Source organism: Protopterus annectens, chromosome 10.part0 (assembly GCF_019279795.1).
Source record: "Protopterus annectens isolate FY-2018-M chromosome 10.part0, PAN1.0, whole genome shotgun sequence".
Lineage (NCBI taxonomy): Eukaryota > Metazoa > Chordata > Ceratodontiformes > Protopteridae > Protopterus > Protopterus annectens.
In genome coordinates this window covers 1,534,383,110-1,534,405,573 of record NC_056744.1, presented here as the reverse complement: position 1 = coordinate 1,534,405,573, position 22,464 = coordinate 1,534,383,110, and the positions used below count along the sequence as shown (strand labels likewise).

The window sequence follows — 22,464 nt, the reverse complement described above, 5'->3', positions numbered from 1 at the left end:
TACACATAGGTAACACCCTCTTCCCCCACTATATTGCCAGTATCTGGAACCCCCAACCCACATGTAGTATCACAGCTGTCCCACAGGACACATGTAAATAACACATGAAGGAACACCACAAGCACACTTGGATCAGCACAGGCTCACCACCTTGCAAAACCCTCCCCCCCAACTCACACTCTATACCACTACATCAACTAGTGAAACCGACACCTCTTGTTCTGCCTCGCATACCAATCCCAACATCCAACAAACCTTCCCTATTGCCCCCCATCCAATTATTCCTACAAGCTACTATACAGTTACAATGTCACCCCCACTACCTACCTACCTACTTTGTCACTATTCCCCTCTACTGTACCACACAGGTATGGAATAACTATACCTACCCCAAATACCTGCATGTAACCTATCCAGACCTGTTAAAGAGGAATCCAACCTCATCTTAAACTGACCTTTGTCAACAGTCATACCTGACATGTAAACCTGACCCAAGCATGGATAATACCGACATGTTAACATAAACTAAGCATGAATAATGGAGGATGTAGCTATGTTATGTCTTTTACCCTTTATGAATGTGAACACCCCAGTATTAATTGGAATATGTAGCTGGGGTCAATGTGGAGCTCTTCTCCCTGGGCCAGTGCTGACAATGGGCAAGCATACAGTCAGATTGTCCCAGGTGACAAATGTGAACTAAATACACAAAGTTGCATGTGTGTATTCGGGAGCAAGCAGGTGTGAGCCTGTTTGGCCACCAGTATGCAATTACCACACTGGTGAAGCAATGTAAAGGATAACCCACTGCAAGACGCCACAACCAGAGGTCAGCAATGCTGTGCTTCGTGCAAACCAGCACATTCCCACCTACAAATGTTCTACAGTGCCTCAGTCACTCTGTAGCCAACAGTTGTTGTTGGGGCCATTAACAAAATAATCTGCACTGCCAGGTTGCAAACCCCGACCCTGCACACTATAGTCGACGTGAGTTACATCAAGCCATGGCAGATACACATTCAGCTGCTGTGATCACAAACACATCATCCAGCACAGTCATCCAACAGTATAGGTAATGTATATAATTGTGTAGACTAATACCAGCACATGTGTCCATTGCTCAACCACAGTATTATGAGCAGTCTATGTGCATCACAGAACAGTGCCTGTCCAATCATACTGTGAGAACAGTAGTCCTGCATAATACCAAAGGGAATAATGATATATGGTGCACACCGTGGGGGAGTGAGAGTGTGCTTCATGCACAATATGTCACACCTGGGGCATTGGTTCCGTGGAACTGGGAGATGAGGCTGGCCAGGTATGTGAGCAAACCGCTGCTACACAAAACCCTGGCAGGATGCTACCAGTGGGAGAAACAGTGTAGACCAGCTAGGTTTACTCTTGACACTACAACAGGTCCATCCCTGGCAGGATGCACCAGCAGTTGTGGGTCATATCGATGTCTCCACCAGTATCAGAGGAGGATCAAGGGAAGGCTGGTACATACGTGGATTAAACGGATGAAGAGCCTGCTGATGCTTGGGTCGGGACAGTATACTGGAGGAATACCGAGATGTGCAGAGAGGGAAATGTGTGGAGGCGTGGAATGGCAGGGCTAGCAACTGGGGAATGTATGGATGCTGTGTACATGGAGCTCGGGGGCTGGTGGAAGGGAACATGGGTGTGTCATTATGGTAGACATATGAAAATGAAGTAGAACAGCAATAGTGTAGTAGGCAGAGCATCCGCCTAATGCGCACACATTCCCGGGTCGAGTCCCACTGCAGCACATCCTATTTTCCATGTGAAATCCATATGTTAACATCGCTGTGCTGTATAACCTACTAAACAACATTTATATTTGCACAGGAGTACTGCCTTAAATGCACATGTGAAGTGCCATAATGACTAAGGCACTAATAAGTAGGTGTAAGTGCAAAACAGCAGTAGTAAGCATGGATAAGCAGTTGTAAGCATGTGTATATGTATTTGTGTGGGGGTAAGCATTGCATACATAGATTGAGCTAAGTAAATGCTAGCTGAGTGTAAGGAAATGCAACCGGAGGTTAGCATTGCTTAGCTCCTTGCAAACCCGTGCACACCCGTGTACAACTGCTCAAATGTCCCTAACACACTCTGTATCCGACAGCCGGGGTTCTGCCCTGCAACAAAATATACAGCCTCTGCAAGGCCCAAACCCAGGACCCTGCACATCATACACTACGTTATTTACCAGTAAACCATGGCAGATGTACATACCCACTAATTTCACATACATATCATCCAGCCAATCAATCAACAGCAAGGGAATGTAGTATTATCATACCACATGTCAGTGACAGCGCATAGAATTTGATGTATATAACCAGTGATGGATGCAAGGCTCACACAAAACAGTAGATGCAGACAGTGCAGATATATAGCATACTATGGTGTCCAGGCCAAGCCCTTCAATTTGTACAACAGTAGACAAAGGATTTGCCTGCAAGTTAAGTAACAATCAACAATATCAGATGTAGTTCAGCAGCCTCCAATTACACCCTGTAGTCAAGCCCTAGGGGGACATTCATTACCTGTGGTAATGTCAATGTATCTGTCACATGTATGGACCTTGACCAACAAATGTTGTGGGAGTCCACATTATGACTGGGATGATAGCAGGAATGCTAGCAGTAATTAATGATAGGCCATTACCTAACAACCCCTAACCGTATTACAGCAGGACAAAGCCTGCCATATATGTGAATGAGAAAGACAGGAACACATGGCCATGCTCGCAATATTGCAGTTACACACCCTGGAACATGCTGGTGTTACAGGATGGTTTGCAACATACCCTTATGCAGGAATAAGACATCAGGGACACAAATGGATATAGCCATGTACTGCTAGCATGCAACACACACACTGCCAGTGTAATATCTGACACAGGACCTGTGTGGTGGACAGACAACACATGATAGGCACACCTCTGTCCAGCTAGAGGATAGGCCCACAGTAGTAAGCTATGCAGACAGACTGCATTCCAAGGTAAACTAGTATGTACACACACACACACACACACACCCTGTAACACCAGTACTATACAAAGCATAACACCACTCTACTCACAGTTTGTCTGTATGTCTTGATCCTCCTACAGATATATGGCTCCCTGAGTGCACAGGTTCTCCTGTAAGAAGTATTGCTACCTGCTGTCTGTAACATTGATGCCCACACACAGGAAGGATGTCCATCACACAGGGAATGTACAGGGAATTTGCCCAAATGATGTAGGGATTCATAGTGGGTGGTTGCCATGACAGTGGTAATTGGAAGTACTATACATGTGTACTCATATATATATATATATATATATATATATATATATATATATATATATATATATATATATATATATATATATGGCTATCTGGATAAGTACATGTCCATATATATTTACCATATGTCCTGGCCATGGAGTGTAGCCCTACCCCAGCCCCTATAGTCCCAAAGTCGTAGTGCAAGGGGATGTCAGGTATGTATAGCAGGTATATTAATAGACTTTTGATACTGTCATTGGGATTTTCTTCGCAGACATGGTGTGTGTGGAAGGTGACATATGCTCATAACATGTGCCATTTGGCTACTGACAGACATCCTAAGGTTATCATTGTACAGTACCTGCATATATAGCAGGCTCAACAGCCATGTCACAGCACAGGGTAGGATACACCTGTGTGACAGTGCATAACCACAACCAATATGAATACAGCCACAGCCACATATGGTATGCTAGCATATTAGTACAGTATATGGACTATCTGTACTACACTATCCTCATATGTGCCACTCACAGAATGACCCTACATATACTGGGCTGCTACACAGTTTGGTCTGTTGGCTGTCTGTGGTATGGGACATGTGTGTGTGTATGGCCCTAGAAACATGTACAGTAAAATGGTTCCATACAGTGTGGCAGCATGTAACATCAGATAGAAGGGGAGCTAGAACAATAACATCTACCACAGTCTGTACACAGGCCATAGTACATATTACCAATACACACACTGCCGACATTCACCATCACTACACAGACCTCAGTACTGTACAAACATCCACAGAATGTCCAGGTTATGGCATGAAATGTAACCCCTACTGTACATGACATGTGTAGCAATCTGATATATCACTGGCTTATCAGATATGATGACACTATTTACAGTGTACAGCACATATGCACCACTTCATGCACGACATACATACAAAGGTTGACAGAGGTGTGGCTCACAGCACATACACAGGGCCAGTATAGACATGTTGCTGTGATACCCTCATAAATCTACCATTGTAATGGGGTTTGTTGCAACATATGTCCAATGAGGGATATGTAATCATTAACTGTCACGGCCTTCACCATCAACAGACTGCATATCTCACACTACCTTCTGCATTCCACAGATAGATGCATCATGGCTAACACATGAAACCAAAGGCACAACATTGCCCAGTCTGCAGATGACCCTGCAGATGGGGATTCCTCATATACATGGAACTGACATAGCAGGTATTGTAACATGTATGACAGGCATATCCAGACAAACACTGTTAAACCAACATTACTCCATATGCAGTATAGCAGCACTTACAGTCTGTAGTCAGGTCAGGCACATCCCCTCCTGTTTGTTGCCCTCTTTCCACAGTGTATGTTGTTAGAGGAAAATCCCCAACCCATCTGGGATGCTGTTTGCCAAACGACAGTTCTAGCTCCTGCTCACAGTGACAGACAAGGGCCAACACCACCATGATGTTCCCAGGTATTGGAGTGCGTTTCCATGCAATTGGCTATGGGAATGTTACCACAGCTGTTCCATATGCAATCAAGCTAGGGGAGGGCTGCAATTCGTGCAGAGGCCATCAGCTGATCATGAGCATCACTTAACATACACATGCTGCTGCCTAAGCAAAGCAGGTGTGGGCCTTCACATCCACCAGTGAGGGAGTGGGGGAGGCAGACAGAGGCGAATACATGTCAGGGAGGGGTGGGAGGGTAAAACTGACGCATGTTTGTGTCACACACCTACCAGCACAGGGTATCAAACCCCTGACAGCTATGTAGTGCTATCACAGTTCAATGCAGTTATTGGATGTGCCACATGGGTTATCTGGTGTGGAGCACTCAGAACATATATGTGATGGTGAGTGACATCTGCAACAGGGATACGGTAGATATACAGTAGGTGATGTACACGTGTCTGTCTGCATGAACAGGTGCAAGTGTCAACACAGGCATACTCACACAGGGACGCACACATATTAACATACTTGGCAGGGCCAGGAGTGCAACTCATCACTAGTGGGATTGCCACAACACATTAATGTGCAGGGAACACATGCACCACATGGGTCACACGGAGGTCATATGGGCAGTGAGTATGAGGGAGTGTCAGACATCAGGCAGCATGCTTCACTGTGCCCTGGGGGGTGTACTGCATGTGGATGTGGACATACACACCATATAACACACACACGAACACACAGGGTGCCAGTTTGGACATGCATGGGTGCATGTCTGCACGGGTGTGTGATGGCCAGCAATGCCAGCAGGCTATACAAGGGTAGGCGATGGGTATACCTAGGCATCAGGCCACATGACAATGGTCTGCATTGTGGGTCAGGCCTGTAGCTTCTGTATTTGCCCACACAGGTGAGTATTGCATCCCTCGTCCAGTCACCTGGGTGACTGTTGTGTGTGGCCAATTCTGTGCATCACTTGCCATGTATGTGTTCCCTAGTCCATGACTTGGATGATGTCTAGGATGTGCACACCTCCCACATGCATGTACAGTGACATGGAGAACTGTAACTGGGGTGTCTTTCCCATGCTGTGAACACAGGTTATCATCAGATGTGCCAGTCCTGCCCACCTGTGGCAGGGACTGGTAATGGTCAGCAGGTTTACCCTGTACCTACATTGATAGCATGCTAACAGCATTCCCTGATGTCAGTGTCATCTGCCCATACAGGGCATGTTGTCAGGCATGGTATGTCCATTGTGAGTCACATGTGAAGGCACAGTAGGGTTGCTAACTGTGATTGGCTGGCCTTGATGTCACATTTATGGGTATGGCTTTGCATCCCAGCCTCTCAAATATTTACATCTGTTATCCCTGTATGGTTGAGATTGTGATATCTAGTAGGCCCACCATAAATGAAATTAGCAAAACCCCTCCACATTGTCCACACTCACAAACACCTCTACACAGGATACAGGTAACTAACACACACACACACACACACACACACACACACACACACACACACACACACACACACACACACACACCTATCATGCCTGGGAGTAGAACCCCTACCTAACTAGTTTACTACACTACAGCGCTACGCAGTTGTGTGCGCCATGGACATTACTGAAGTACATCTTCCCCAAAGGTGTATTTCACAATTAATGACATCAGCAAGATTACCAAAGTAGGGCATTTGTAATGTACTGCAAGTGAGTAGCCTATAATGCATTGCTCCATACACAGACACTGAAACACACACAAAACATCCAGAACTGCCATGGATAGAGATGGAACCCTACCACCATTCTAAATCACACTACAGCAGTACGCAGTTACGGAATGCGCTATGGCAATTACTGGGCTATCACCTTCCCAGAGGTGTATTTCTAGGTGAGTGACATCAGCAGCCTTGCCAAAGTAGAGTATTTGTATTGTACGGAGTGTGAGTAGCCTAAAAAGCATTGCTCTCTACTCAGTCAGACACGCACACACACAGACTCAAACACAAACACACACAGTTGCCAGGTCTGGGGTTCGAACACCTGCCTATTTTATCACACTATAGCAGTACATAGTTACAGAACATGCTACGGCGATGACTGGGCTATCACTTTCCCAGAGGTGCATTTCTAGGTGAGTGGCATCAGCAGCTTTGCCAAAGTAAAGTATATGTATTGTATGGAGTTTGAGTAGCCTAAAACACATTGCTCTATACTCAGTCAGACAAACACACAGATTCACACACACACACAGTTGCCAGGTCTGGGGTTCAAACACCTACCTAATTAGTTTATCACACTACAGCAGTATGCAGTTACAGAATGCGCTACGGCAATTACTGGGCTATCATTTTCCCAGAGTTGTATTTCTAGGTGAGTGACATCAGCAGCCTTGCCAAAGTAGAGTATATGTATTATACGGAGTGTGAGTAACCTAAAAAGGCATTGCTCTCTACACAGTCAGACACACACACAGTTTCACACACTAACACACACAAAGTTGCCAGGTCTGGGATGCGAACACCTACCTAACTAGTTTATCACACTACAGCAGTACGCAGTTACAGAGCACACTACAGCGATTACTGGACTATCACTTTCCCAGAGGTGTATTTCTAGGTGAGTGACATCAGCAGTCTTGCCAAAGTTTAATATATGTATTGTACGGAGTGTGAGTAGCCTAATAAGCATTACTCTCTACACATTCAGAGACAGACAGGCACATGCACAAACACACACTCACACAATTGACAGGTCTGGGGTTAATACTACTACCTAACTAGTCTATCACTACAGCAGTACGCAGTTATGGGATGCGCCATGCATATTACTGATCTATAGCTTTCCCAAAGATGTAATTCACATTGGATGACAGCAGGCTTGTCATACTACTGCTATGGGGAGGGCAGTGTGTACATGGGCCATACCCCATTCATGTAGGGGTTGACATGCCACATGCGGGCAAACACGGGGTCATATTTCATAGGTACGTGTAAACAGCTACTAAATGGCTACTTCCTTGCACAGTCTTGTTGCACAGCTGGCACGTGCACCACATAGTCTATCATTCTGACAGGTTCTGGTGGCTAGTATCCACAGAGGGTTACATCCACACCTCATGTGTTGGGGGCCCTTTGGCTTTGTGCCAGTTGGGACAGGCCCACATGGCTCCTTGTCACGGTCACCCTCTTCCACATATCTATGCCCATGTACCTGTGGCTTATTATAGTGTGTTGTCCTTACATATTTGTCTGTATTCCTATCCACTGTGTGTGCAAGGCAGAGGGGTGCATACTGGCATGTGCCTGCACTGTGATCTGCGACTGCCAGATATTTGTGGTCCGCTGGTGTTTGCAGACATGGCCTTCATGTGTTTAAGTGTGTGAGCATGCCCAGTATGACCTCTCAGTATGTTGTTGACTGACATTGCTTTCATTCCTCTAAGTGTGTGAGCATGCCCTGTATGGCCATCTGTGTCACATGTGTGGATCACATCCAGGTAATTTGTACTGCGGTGCTAACATTTGTGTTGTACACTGACAGGTAGCATGCTGTGTCTGCAGGGTATCCATCGGTCATTAGGCATTGACTGTTGCTACATTTCAGGATTGCGGGGAGGGGACACCTGACTGTTTCTACTGTTCTACACAGGAGTAGGGAGGCACACCTGACTGTTACTCTAAGTGTACGTTGGATGGGGGCACACCTGACACTTGTACACATTTGCTAGGACTGTACTGGTATGTCAGGTGCTCCTTTTCAGTCTGTAGTCTTACCTATCCTGCTGGCTAGAGGCTTACCAGTGTACTACAGATCCTAGCTTTGTTTACCTACATATTAGTTTCTGACTTCCTAGCCTTCACAACTTACATCTGACTGCCTGGCTGTGGTCTGTCTGTGTAGGCCTGGGGGAAGGGTTACTCATAGGGCACATTCAGAGACCATAGTACAGCATTTGTTTGTGTTAGTCTTCACCTGTCCTGCTGGCTGAGACTGTTGATGGGTATGTGAACCTTCCTGACTGGCATGTGTGGCTCTTATGGACACCCATGTCACTCAGGCCATTTCCTGCAGTGGGTTTTGTTACCCTGTGTAGTACTGGCTACTCTGGTGACTCCAGTATGCGTTACAGATGTCATGATGCCACTATGGGTGTCTACTGTCTGCTACCTTGACATTCGGCCACCCAATTCCCTTGTATGTTTACATCCATACCATAACTACAGGTAAAAAAAACATTCTATTCCATTTGGCAAATGGTAGGTTGATTGACTTACCTTGAGGATGTGCCGGACTTGAGGATGGTGCTAGAGGGCTGCCTATGTTGGATGCACATAGTACACTCCCTATACATGGTTGGGCACAGGTAGTGTCATGTTTGGCATCCCTTTTACTGTCTGTGTGAGTCAGAGAGAGGTGTCATTCCCTGGGTCCATACTGTGTCAGTGCATATGCTATGCATTGCCTCTTTGCCAAGGCCAGGGCATACTGGGCATGCCCCCTTCTGCCTACTGGGGCAGGCTCAGGTTGTTCCTCCTCCGAGTCACTCTATGCCTGTACAGGCATTGTCATTGGTGAGGGGAGGGGCTGTGTGGCCCTGCCCCATGCTGTTCCTGCTGCAGCTGTTTCTGCAGGATCATATTGTGTAGCACAGCACATACCATAACAATTTGGGTACATGTAGCTGGTAAATACTTCAGGGCTCCACTGGATGTGTCCAGACACTGGAACCATGACCTGAGCATCCCAAACATATGCTCTATTATATGTCTGGCCTGTGCGTGTGCCACACTATGGCATTGTTGTTCAGGTGTGTGTGCATTTCTGATAGGTGTCATCAGCCACAGCTCCAACATTCCCCACTAGGTGACCATAGGGAATGTCCACATCGGCAAATCTGTGGTACAGCTGCATCAGGTGCCATATGTGTGAATTGTCATAGCTTCCAGGGCAGCCAGCACATACATTCAGTATAATGCCCTGGGCATAACATACAACCTGGCAGTTGATGGAGGGGATACCCCTGCAGTTGATGTAGGCCCTAGCCTGCTCACTGGGTGGTGCTTTGATGCATAAGTGCATGCAGTCTATAGCACCCACTACCTCAGGGTAGTTTGCTATTTGGTGGAAGAGACGCATGTTGCTGGTCAATAACTCACGTGTTTTGAGGAAATATGCATGCTCACTGGCATGTGCTGACATGGCATCCAGGAACTGGTGGAATATTCTGGATGCTGATGCCTGGGGATGCCCATGATATCCGCAGTTGTGGTTTGGGAAGTACCTGTGGTTAGTATACCTAGGCCTACACATACCTTGGTATCCACTGGGATGGGTTCCCCTCGGCCAGTGCTGTGTGTCAGGTGTGGCCTGCACAGCTCAACGATTTGCTGTAGGAGGTCTCTGTCCACCCTATAGTGCTCCACTATCTCCAGCTCATGTAGCCCCTGGTAGGTTACCCTGGGTCTGTACACTCTTCTCTGTTTCCTCACTGTGGGTTGTTCAGCAACATTCACATCCTCACCACCCTCAGCCTCTTGCACATGTTGTTCTATGTTGCCTGCTGCAGCCCTTCTCATTTTGTAGGTTTGTTTTTTTTAAATTTCTCCGCTTGTATACACTGGTGGTGTAGAGTGTGGAAAAACCAGGGGGGAAGGTGTTTGCTTGGTTTACAGTGATGTTCTGGGCTGGGCTGGTTTGCTGCCTGTGTAATAAGCTGATTCTGATACATTCACCTGGCAGCTCTGCTAGTTCTCCTTGATTACCTTCCTACTGCTGTTTTCCCTTCCCATTGCCTCCCTGTTTAAGCCTGTGTGCTCACCGCGCAGAGTGCTCAAATGTGCACAGAGCTGCTATTTCCTGGTTTAACTTCCTTTTTCTTCCTGTGAAATCCAGTGCGTGGCACGCACACCCGCTTACACTTTGTAAGGAGTGCTAGGCAGTTTGGACACACCTGTAGCTTAGCTGTGCTAAGTTAGGAGCAGTCCCGAGCCACAGGGCTCCAGTCCACTTACAGTATGCCTGACACACAGCCCCATGATGTCACCTATATCCTAGTCTTGCACCCAGCTATTTGTACTCTTACACTCTTGGGTCCTGCCTCACACCCTGGGGAAATCTGAGATTCACTATCCTCCCCCTCATTTGCATACGTTTGCCTGCTAATGCATAGTTACATGTCCCACACTAAGCCTCTCCCCTTAGCAACCATTACTCACTAGCCAGGTTGTCTTATGCCTGCCATTGACTTGCATGGCAAAATACTGCTTTTAGTTAGATTGCTTATTTTAAGTCTGTTTTATTATTTTCCCCCGATCCCATTTGCGCGCTGCTGCCCTGTGCTTAAACAGGCAAGATCGGCATAAATAAAATAAAAGTTTTTTTTTTTTTATTATTTATGCATTTTTCAATGCCAATGGCCTTCTACTTGGCCATTGGCATGCTTCATCAATGATATGCAGCCTTTATTTGGAGCTGTCTTAGCTCCGTTTTGTAGTTTGCAGAAATGTACTCAGTTACTAACCAAGTACATTTCTGCAGACTGCACTCGTCCTGCACTGACAGCTGCCTGCTTCCTGGATCACAAATTACCCTCATTTGCATGGTTTTCACCTGCAAATGAGGGTAATTTGCATACAGGAGCTCGGTCCATGCAGGATTAGCCTAAGAGCTCACATGCACGTCCCGGGAGCTCGTTCCTGGATTGCACATCAGCCATATTGCCGTAAATAGCTCTTAAACTAATCCTGCATGCTATAAAGGGCTTCGTAAATCCAGAGGATAATGTATTCACATCCTGTTAAATTAAAGAGGAAATAATCCATGAAGATACACATTCAACAATTTTAAAATACATTTTGGTAATATTTATAATTCCATCAAAACTAATATAAATAAACAAAATATTTTACAATATAAATAAATACTTATTAGGAAGAACATTAACAAAATTACATGTTTAACAAAGTAAATCAGTATAACTGAAATTAAAGACCAAATTAAAGACATGTAAGATAATAAAGTTCCAGACTAAGATGGTTTAATATCAGAACTTCATGAGCTTTCACCTCAGAAAATAATTGATATTGTACATGAAATGTCAAAACTATAAAAAAGAATAAAATAATTTATTCTACCAGGAAATATTCCATAAGAGTACTAATTCTGAAACAAGACAAAGACTCAGTAGATTAATGCTCTTACAGATCTATATTTCCCTTAAATATTTATCATAATATTTATATTGCAATTTTAACTTTCAGAATATTATAGATGTATTTTTCTCTTTTATAAAGACAATATGGAATTTACATTATATGACAAACTCAAGTCAATATAAAAATAAACTTCAGTTCACTATGCGGATTGTAAAAAAAAAAATACATCTAACCCTAAACAGCTCATGTATAGAAAAAACATGTGAATTGCTTAATTGGGTTAATTTAGTAAACTTTTTATGGAAACACAATGTTCAATACTATTTATATTGTAATGGTAAAGCAGTATCATAATTACTAAGGTAATTACTTTCTCTAATGCTTATCAAACAAAAGAAAAAACAATATAACTAACAATTTTAAAAGGGATAAGGGGTCAGAAAGTAAACTATATTTATTTGCTGATGCTGCAGTACTAACAATCACTAATTTAAATTATTCTGCCAAATTAATAGACTCTCAGAATTTAGTTGTATAACAAATTAAAAGAAAATCGCAGAAATACACTTTTAATTCATCAAAAATACCTGAAATAGTGAAGAAAAATAAGCGACACTGCAAACAATTAAAATATCTTAGAATCCTAACACAAACCCAATTTAGATTCCATTTGTATACTCATTTATGGGTGGCCATGGTGGTGCAGTGGCTAGCATTTTCACCTCACAGCAAGAAATGTTCTGGTTCGATTCTTGGCTGGGTTGACTTCTGTGTGGAGTCTGCATGTCCTCCCTGTGGTCATGTGGGTTTCCTCCAGGTGCTCCAGTTTCCTCCCACATTCCAAAGACATGCAGTAGGTGGATTGGACACTCTCAACTGACCGCAGGTAAGAGCTGTGTGTGCGAGTGAGTAGTAAGAATGAACTACTGTGGCAGGGCTAGCCACCTGATGGTGTAAACCTTGGCTTGAGATGATTGTCACTGCTGAAGTGACACCCTAACCCCATGTGCAAAAACAGGAAAAGGGGTTGAGGATGAATGGATTGCATACTCAATTATGATTATATTATTTTTACATTTGAAAATATAATTTCAGATAGTTTAAAATTATTCCTGACTTCAAAGCATACAATACCAACATGTCTTCAACCAAAATTATTGTATTTTTACAAATCATTTCCCTAGCAATTCCCCAAAAGATTTTTCAATCAAATGATCATATTATTGTCATTTCTTTGATTCCCTTAAAAAGCTAAAGCTGCTTTAAAATTACATCAGACCTTAGTAAAGGGTAGATTGGACTTTATGATATAGAAACAAATAGAGTCATGATAATTCCTCAAAGGCAAATACATATAAATTAAATACCAATTGCTTGAAATAGTTTCTCTGAATACAACCATTGAACAAAAATGATTTTCTTTGTAGGTTGATAAACCCCCTTCACTGATCCTCCACATCCTCTAATTTGTATGTATCTGTTCCACAGATACATAACAGTACAGTAAGGGCTAACTTGGGTTCCACTGAATCAAGATTTTCAGTGAAATTGTTTTGCACAAATTAAATTTGGTGTCCTGACCTTCATAGACTTGTCATATTCCCAAAACATATATATTAGTTCCTATATTCAAAGTATTTAAATACTGGATAGATGCATCATGCTAAGCACTGTGGAAATATATTTATATTGTGTTTAGTCAAAATAAAACATTTAAATAATCCTATCCTCTTAAAAATCTTCATAATTACAAAATTATTTTAGAGTCATGCCTGGCTCTGTAATTCAAAGAACACGTTTTCGTATCCCTAGAGCTACAGGTGCTATTAAAGAAGTATAAACAGCAACACTGTTTAGTACAAACTCATCTTTAGAGTGGTAAAATGCATTCGAATCTTAACATGGACTTTCTAAATCACAATAAACATGATAAATGCTATTTTTCCAAACTTTCATAAACAATTACTAATATGATAGTTATTGTTCCAGGCTAACATATGGTTGATGTTATTTGATTTGTCTAGTTGTCACCTTTTGTTTGAGGCCAGGCAGCTCATGTTGATATACATTTCACATTTAGGAACATTTGCATTTTAGAACATGTGTTCTCCCTAGCTATACTTCAAAGAGGTTAATAGTGACTGGGAAATTTTGTTGTCCTACAGAAACATGTGCAGGAGTCAGTAGTGGTGAACAAATTATTATAGATTCTCTGTAATAATTAAATATCATCCAGTAGTCCAATCCCTTAGAACCAGGCATTCTATAATTAAAAATGCCTTCACTTTATGTCTTCATTTTATTAATAGATTCAGTCTTACCTGCTCCTCCATCTGTAAATCCAGTCACAAACAGTCTGTAACCTTCTTCTTCACCATTAATTGCCATTGATGAGATGGAAAACTGTGCATATTTGGCAAAAACTTTGTTTCTCTCAAAATCTTCTAAGTCAACTCTTAATTCAAATAGTCTCTTCAGTGTTAGAAGGAAAATGTTTTCCAGACCTGTAATGCAACATATTTGGGTACACGTATGTTATTTTTTTCATACATTTCTATACCAATTGCAACAAACACGTTTCTCAACTAGATATTATGGTGCATTATTTAAAGTTCCATTCAGTATTTTGGAAAAAAAAAAAACATAAGTGTAAAGCTGAAAAAAGTGAATTCATCCGATACACTTCATAGACATTAGAAAGATGTAATAAAGCATTTCTATTAAAGTTGCAACTTGTAAAACATTTCTATTAAAGTTGCAACTTGTAAAATAATAGGTAGGAGATGGCAAAGAGGATATTTTGTGTGTGTGTGTGTGTGTGTGTGTGTGTGTGTGTGTGTGTGTGTGTGTGTGTGTGTGTGTGTGCGCACGCGCGCGCATGCATGCATGTGTGTGTGCTTATGTATAAGGTATGAGTATTTAAAGCTGAGTGCTTCTGAGAGTGTCACTGATTAATGAAGGAGCATGTCTGTCATGTGTTTAAATGTAGCTGAAAGCTGCTCCTGGTACATTCAGTAGTTGGATAGTGACCATTCTTTTTTCATAGAGCTTGAGGCTTCTTCTATTAAAAGAAATTGCTCACTCTTGTAACTTTTGAAAGTGATCATGCAGGAGACTTTATATAGTCCTCATGTCACCAGACTATGGCACAACCTTCCCCTCCATCTTAAACAAATCAATAGCAGCTATAAATTTCATGCTCCAACTTAAGCAACAGCTCCTAGCCTCCTGGCTCTGTTTTGTTACCACCAGGATAATATCTGCCCCACTATATATAACCATACACCCCTTATGCCAGTTCTTATAAATCCTACCCTTTGACTCCTCTACCTCAACAGACCTCAGATAAATATCCTTCCCACTAGCATTAATTATTCTTACATTCAACGTTCTATTACCCTTACACTCCCACAGCCTAGGGTTCTATTCTACCCACCTACAGACTGAAATACTTCTACTCATGTTTCCCCTTCTCTCTGCTCCCACCTCCTACCATGTCTGACTGTTTACATTTATCTCCTCATCCTTTAGGAGTCCAACTACAATTAAACACATTTCATACTCTCCATGCCACACCCCAACTCCACTTCTTCCAGCTAAAGGAGAGGTTGGGGAGGCATAATGGTTAAAGTGTTTACCTCACACACACACACACACACACACACACACACACACACACACACACACACACACACACCACATGATGTTATTCTGTTCAAATTAAATTCTAAGAGAGAATGGCTTTAGGAGCTACACACATCATCCAGAAAGAAACATGGCAGGTGGATATGATAGAGGCTGTGATATTCTAAGTTTCAAAGTTTGCATTTTAGAAAGTTTCAATAACTTTTTAAATATATAACTTCAAAACAGGTTCTACAATCTGACAGAAGGCAGCCACTCTAGTAGTAAAGATTAAGTGCTTTCATTCTTTAATTTGTTAAAAACAGAACTTCATCAGAATCTAACTAATGTCATTTTCTGAAGTTCTGTGGTTTGTTCATTCTATGCCAGTTTTGTGGTTTTGCTCTCCTTCTTAAATACACGTTATGAGGAATGATAAGAGGAAAGAATTAGATTCAGTTATGGACTCCTACTGTTTGATATTTTAACTCAGGCTGAGTAAATTTATAAAATTATAACAGCCATACAACAATCCATACACCCATCCATCCTTGCATCCATCAATCCATATTCTAAACCACTTGGTTTGATGATGCAAAGGGTAAAGGGAGCAATAAGCTGTACAGAACACTCCATACCTTTCTAATGCAAAATAAAAGTCTCAACCTCATCTTGTGAAATCCTCTGGCATTCCAAGGCATGTTACAGAGATATAATCTTTCTATCACCTCCTGGAAAAGCCCATTAATCCACTCACAATTGGACTAGCCTGGTACCCGCTGGAGGAGGCATCCAGGGTGCATCCTCAGAAACTGTCCAAACTACCACAACTGAGTCCTCTTAATACAAAGGACATTGGCTAGAATTCAAGGTCCTCACAGATTACAAGTCCTCCATTGTTATTTAAATAGGGTGTTACAGCAGCTTTTCACTGTTTTCATAATCTGCCAATGCAGATACACCCTCACAAGAAAATCTTATAAAATTCTCTCACATGCTTCTTTCTAGTTTTTCATTCCTGTAAGAATATAATATCAACTTTAGCTTTATTCCTTCTCTGCTTAATGGTAGTATGTTTACCAGGAGAATGAACTCCCTTACATTCAAAGCATAACAGATAACAGATAACCCTTCCTATCAAAGTTATTCACCAGTTTGAAGTCAGTCTGTGCTGCCAAACAACACCACCAAACCTTCTAAAGCTTGTTAGACTATTAAGAACGACTTGTGAATGTAAGTGTATCTGCTGATTATTCTATGCTAATTACAATAGCAAGGATAGGAGATTCACACCGACTCTCCTACTTAGGAGAAAAGTTAGTATTAATACATCACAATGAATGGCTACCATCTCTCAAATGCTCTGTTTAATCCCACTGATGGATTTCTGCCTTCACTAACTCTTGAGTCTGGTAGCATCTATGCATCTCTATATGGTTACCCATTGCCATCAGAGAAGTATTGTTAGGTGTGCTTTCACTTTGCATGGTGTTGTCATTAGTTTCTACAATCTTCTCTCCACTACTTCTAGATAACTTCTGAGGCACCTGTGGTTTGGTACATGAGTCATTTCCTTATTCATGTCCCCTGTATCTTCCAATAAAGGATCACACCTGCTTGCTAATGGGATATCTTGACTGAAGACATGCTTTGCTGGACATTTACATGGTTTATGAATATTCCCCAGATAAAGATACTTGAGATTATCCACCACTGTCTGACTCCTAATGTGGCAGGACAGTGAGGAAGAAGTCATTGTTGCAAAGTTGATCTGACATGATATCAGCTTGTCTCACACCATTTGCAGCTGCTGCTAAACCAGTGCTCTCTGTAGGAGCTTAAATGTAGACCTTTACCTTGATCAGGTTGTCTTTCAGGAACTGCCACACTATATCGGAAGACGTGAAGAAATGAAGGAACAATATTGTCATTTGATTTTAATAGCAAGATCTGCTGAATATGTAAATGCATTTGTAAATTATTTCCACAGAAAAGTACCCTGATAGATAAAAAGGGCTTCTTTTCACACAGTGTGGTTGGGGCATCATCCAGAAACAGGCATAGCCTGTAACACTCCAGATACAAGAGATTTCCCGATTTGACTTTTTGCAGGATTCATTCATTGTTCATAGGATCATAGCTTTATGTTAGGCAAATGACCACTAGGTTCTTTCCAGGACTAGCCATGCAACCCAACCCAGTTTTGTCCCTGAGTTCCTTGGATACCTATAGCTTGGGGTATGTTGGTAAAGAGGTAGCTAAGGGTTATGTGAGGTGGGTATGTTGGTTACTTAATATCTGCCCCTGTCCATTAGAAACATGGCAGTCAGACCAGGGGTGCATTTGTGATTTACCATCTAAGGATCAAGGTTTCCTTTGAATAGGTTTAGGGATGAACTCTGCTTCATATAGATGGGGAGCTTATTCCATGGCTCAGGGATACTTTGAGACACATTCCAGTCTCTCCATCATGTTCTATTTATGTTGCAGGCAAAGTTCAGATCCTTGGATCTAGTCTAGTGTTTCTGGTGCAGCTTGTTTTGTGGAGATGCAAAAGAGCCATCAGAGCTGGCTCTGAGGATGTCTTATATGCTAGGCATAGATCACCTCTCACCACATGTAAGAGACTGAATACAGAGATAGGGTCTTAAGGTGATCTGGCATGACAGGGTATTCATACCCTGAATGTTCCTACTGAGGAGCCTTTGAGGGTGTTCCAGCTGTTATAAATACCTTGTTAGGTACATGCCAAAGGGGATATTGTACTCAGTGCTGGGTCTGATGAGGGCTGAGTAGCGTGGCACTATAACTTCTTTGGACTTGGATGCCATACCATTGCTTATGAGCTGTGTTTTTTTTTCTATCTTAGTTACATGTTGGCTGAAGGCCAGATTACTGTCTGCATATTTTCCCAGATCTGTAGCTATTGGATTGACTGTTTGGAATGTTTTACTGCTGGAGTAATTAGCATGGGTGGACAATTTTCCAATGGATACTGTAATGCATTTCTTCACATTGACTTTTAATCTGTGGCTTTGGCACCAGCCATTTGTTTGTGTAACACCCTCCTGTAGGATGTTGGTATCATGTGGGAATCTGTAATAGCTGCTAATTTATAGTTATCTGCAAACTTTGTGAGCCAGAGACCTTTGACCTTAGCCGTGACTTTCAACAGTATGGGCTCAGCATGGAGCCCCTGGGTACTTCACTGATGGTTGGTCTCCTGGTGGAGGTTTTCACACTGATCCTGACTTATTGGGTCCTGTCTGTGAGCCAGACAGCAATCTAGTGAGTTATGTAAGGATTTATGTCTAGTTCTTTTACTAAGATATTTTTACTGATTTTTTTTACAAAATGCAAATAACATTTCATAACTTGAAATAAGAACACATAAATTAAATAATTCTGTTACATGAAACATAATATGTTTTTAAACAGAAACATTTATAACAACAAGCCAAACCAAAATAAAATTATTTACAAAGGTGTCTAATCATATGACCTAATAAAAGTCCACAAAGTAGCAATCTAAATCATAGTGTATTACAGTCTGTTTTCTCCAATATGTCCACCACTTTTAACCTATAGTTGTAGTAAGAAGTGATTCTTTCATTTCTCATCTTGACAGTACCAATTTCCAATCATGAAACCATCAATATCAAGTCTTTGAATTCTTTGAATGTAGAACTGTCACTCTTCCAAATCTTGGTGATTATCTTGTGAGCAATAGCTAACAGTGTCCATAAAAGTGAATATTGATTCTAGAAAATTTTATGCCTAGTTCTTAAGAGTTTATCAACAATGCCTGAGTGGAGTATTGTATTAAACATCTTGGCCAGGTCAAGGTAGATGGTATGCACCATTTTCCCCCAATCCATAGCCTTGGTGACACTCTTGTAGAAGTCTAACAGATTGAGTAGGCAAGGCCTTCATTTAACCATGCCAAACTGGGATGGTTCCAGTGTCTGTAGGTTGCCAATGTCCTTGTTGACGATTTCCATGATAATTCCTTCATTGGCTTTGCATATTATATTTGTCAGACTGATGGTTCTGTAGTTCCCATGGTTGGTTGATGGTTCGCCCAGATAAAGAGGGATGACCATTGTGGTCCTCCTTTCACCTGATGTGTAACCTTTTTTGAGGTCATAGTTTTGCCTCAAGTGTTCCTGCTAGGTCATGTTTTAGTCTATTTAGGAGGCAACTGAGGATATTGTTGGGACTCATAGAAGAAGTGCTTTTTGTCTTAGTGAGTCTCACTAAGATCTGCTCCCTGTTAAAAGTTGGGAGAATATGCTAGAAAGGATTTTATAGCTGGTAGTGGGGGGTGAAGTTAGAGCTAAATTTATCAGCTAATAGATTCACTATGTCAACCTGGTCAGTGAAGGTTGCATCATTTACAACCAGTTCTGCACACTGTTGAGTGTTAACTTTAAGGCTGCTGACATAGGTGTAGAAGGCCTTGTGCTAATCCTTAGCCTGGAAGGTTATTCTGACCTTGTAAATGGCCTGGTTAAAATATTAGACCTCTTGGTTTCTTGCTTAGTAAAATCAGAGAGGTCCTGTTTCTATGAGCTTTGCTCTTTCTGATGTTGGTCATGACTTTTTTCTTTTGTTATATATCCTGTTAAGTTAATATATATATATATATATAGATATATACACATATATATATATATATATATATATATATATATATATATATATATATATATATATATACACACACACATATATATATATATATATATATATATATCTACACACATATATATATATATATATATATATATATATATATATATATATATATATATGGTTCCCTATCAGAAGCCTGAAACACTATAAGCTTGAAAATCAAAATCCTGAAACCAAAAGCCTGAAAATTCAAAATCCCGAAAACCCAAAATCCTGAAACTCAAAATCATGAAAACACAAATAATGCTAATATGTCACTATAAAGACACTAATATCTACCAACTGACCCTGACCCTAACCCTAACCCTAAGGTCCGTCAATATCGCACAGTCACCTGACCCGCGCCCTAACCCTAACTCACTTAAACCGCCCCAACCCCAATATTTGTCACTATTGCATACATGCCTAACCTGCGCCCTAACCCTAACTCACTTAAACCGCCCCTAACCCTAACATAAAACCAACCGCACACTCACCTGAACCCAATGCATGACCTAACACCACAGGGCTAACAATAGCAAAGCCACAATGACGTCAGTATGTCCATTTTGTGTTTTCAGGATTTTGAGTTTCAGGATTTTGGATTTTTCGGGATTTTGAATTTTCAGGCTTTTGGTTTCAGGATTTTGATTTTCAAGCTTATAGTGTTTCAGGCTTCTGATAGGGAACCATATATATATATATATATATATATATATATATATATATATATATATATATATATATATATATATATATATATATATATATATATATATATATATATATATATATATATATATATATATATATATATATATATATATATATATATACATAGATATATAGATATATAAAAAGAGAGATAGATACATAGATATATAAATAGATATAGATATATAGATATTTTGTTATATATCCTGGTAAGGATTCCACCAGTGAGGTTTGTTTTTGGTGTTAGATCTGGCTTTCTTCTGGTAGGTACGGCAGCCTCAATGCAGCTGTTTACATGTTTGTACAGGATTTCCATAAATAGTTCTGCACAGATAGCTGTGCTGTCAGGGTTTCAGGGAGCTGAGAATGTTGGCAAACTGTCACTTAATAGGATGCAGCTCTCTTTAGAAGAGCTCCTAACTGTTACAGCTTTAGTAGGGTGTTCCAGGTTGATTTTTATTTTGAGCGAGGCAGCTTTGTCATCCAACGTCACCAATGAGAATGTGACACGGGGGGGGGGTGTTGAGACTCTCTCCCATGTTGGTGAGTACTAGTTCCAATATGTTTGATCATCTGGTTGGAATGTGCAGTATCTGGTCCAGGGTGCTTGTTTCAAAAAGTCCATGAACCACTGTGCCTGTGAGTTAGAGCAATGTGTTTCACATTCTCTGGAGAAGTAGTTACAGCCTCCCTTTAACAGGGTATCTGGTTGGAGGGTGAGCAGTTTTAGCCAATATCCAAAAGCCCAGGGACAAAAGGTGCAGAAAATCCTTAGCAAAGCAATGTGGTCTGTTAACCATGTTCTCCCACCCTGACAGATACTGGATTACCTGCAGTGATACCAGAAACTAAGCCAATTATTAAAATCAATCATTTTCTGTTCACAGTGTGGCATAATCCTTGGTGAAGGTAGAATGCTGTTCAGTGCAAGGCATGTACCTGTCTGTGACACATATTCATTGTCTGCATAGCTCAGTATTTTAAAGAAATATGCAAGAATTCAAGACAAATGTACAACACGTTTGCTAACAGCCTGGGACAGCTCACTGGTATCAAGTGTCCCTTTTCAGGAGCAGACCAGGAATAATGTCTGGTAATGTCTGGTGAAGAAACTTTGCAGAATCACAAAGAAGACAAAACGGTTGAGGGAATCATACCATACACTACAGAAAGTAGCATTTTAACAACTCACAGCCTTAATCATCTACATGAACTTATTACTCATTCCTGCATTTGCAGGTGCTGTTGCCTTGCCATGACTGGAATGACTGACTCACTCTCTGTCCAACAGCATGTTCCTACTTTCTGTGATATTTCAGAACTTGTGTCAGGAAATCTCTCATTGGCTTTGCATCACAAATTTCACAGAGAGTCAGTGAAAGAGACTATTTCAAGAAGAATTATTTTACACTTCTCTTTTTTTAAAAAAAGACCCTATCTCAGACTTTTTTAATTAATAGTGCTGAGTTTGGACTTGCCATTTTTTAAAGACCCCAGCTCAGACTTAAA

General features: G+C 41.4%; 1 protein-coding gene across 1 annotated transcript in view; it reads right to left on the bottom strand.

The window, feature by feature from the left end:
* LOC122814333 (microfibril-associated glycoprotein 4-like) overlaps nt 1-22,464 on the bottom strand; it is a 204,837-nt gene that overhangs the window by 11,604 nt on the left and 170,769 nt on the right. Inside the window, exon 6 of the mRNA XM_044086919.1 lies at nt 14,265-14,447. Coding sequence (XP_043942854.1) covers nt 14,265-14,447 — 183 coding nt within the window. The remainder of the gene's footprint in view (nt 1-14,264; nt 14,448-22,464) is intronic.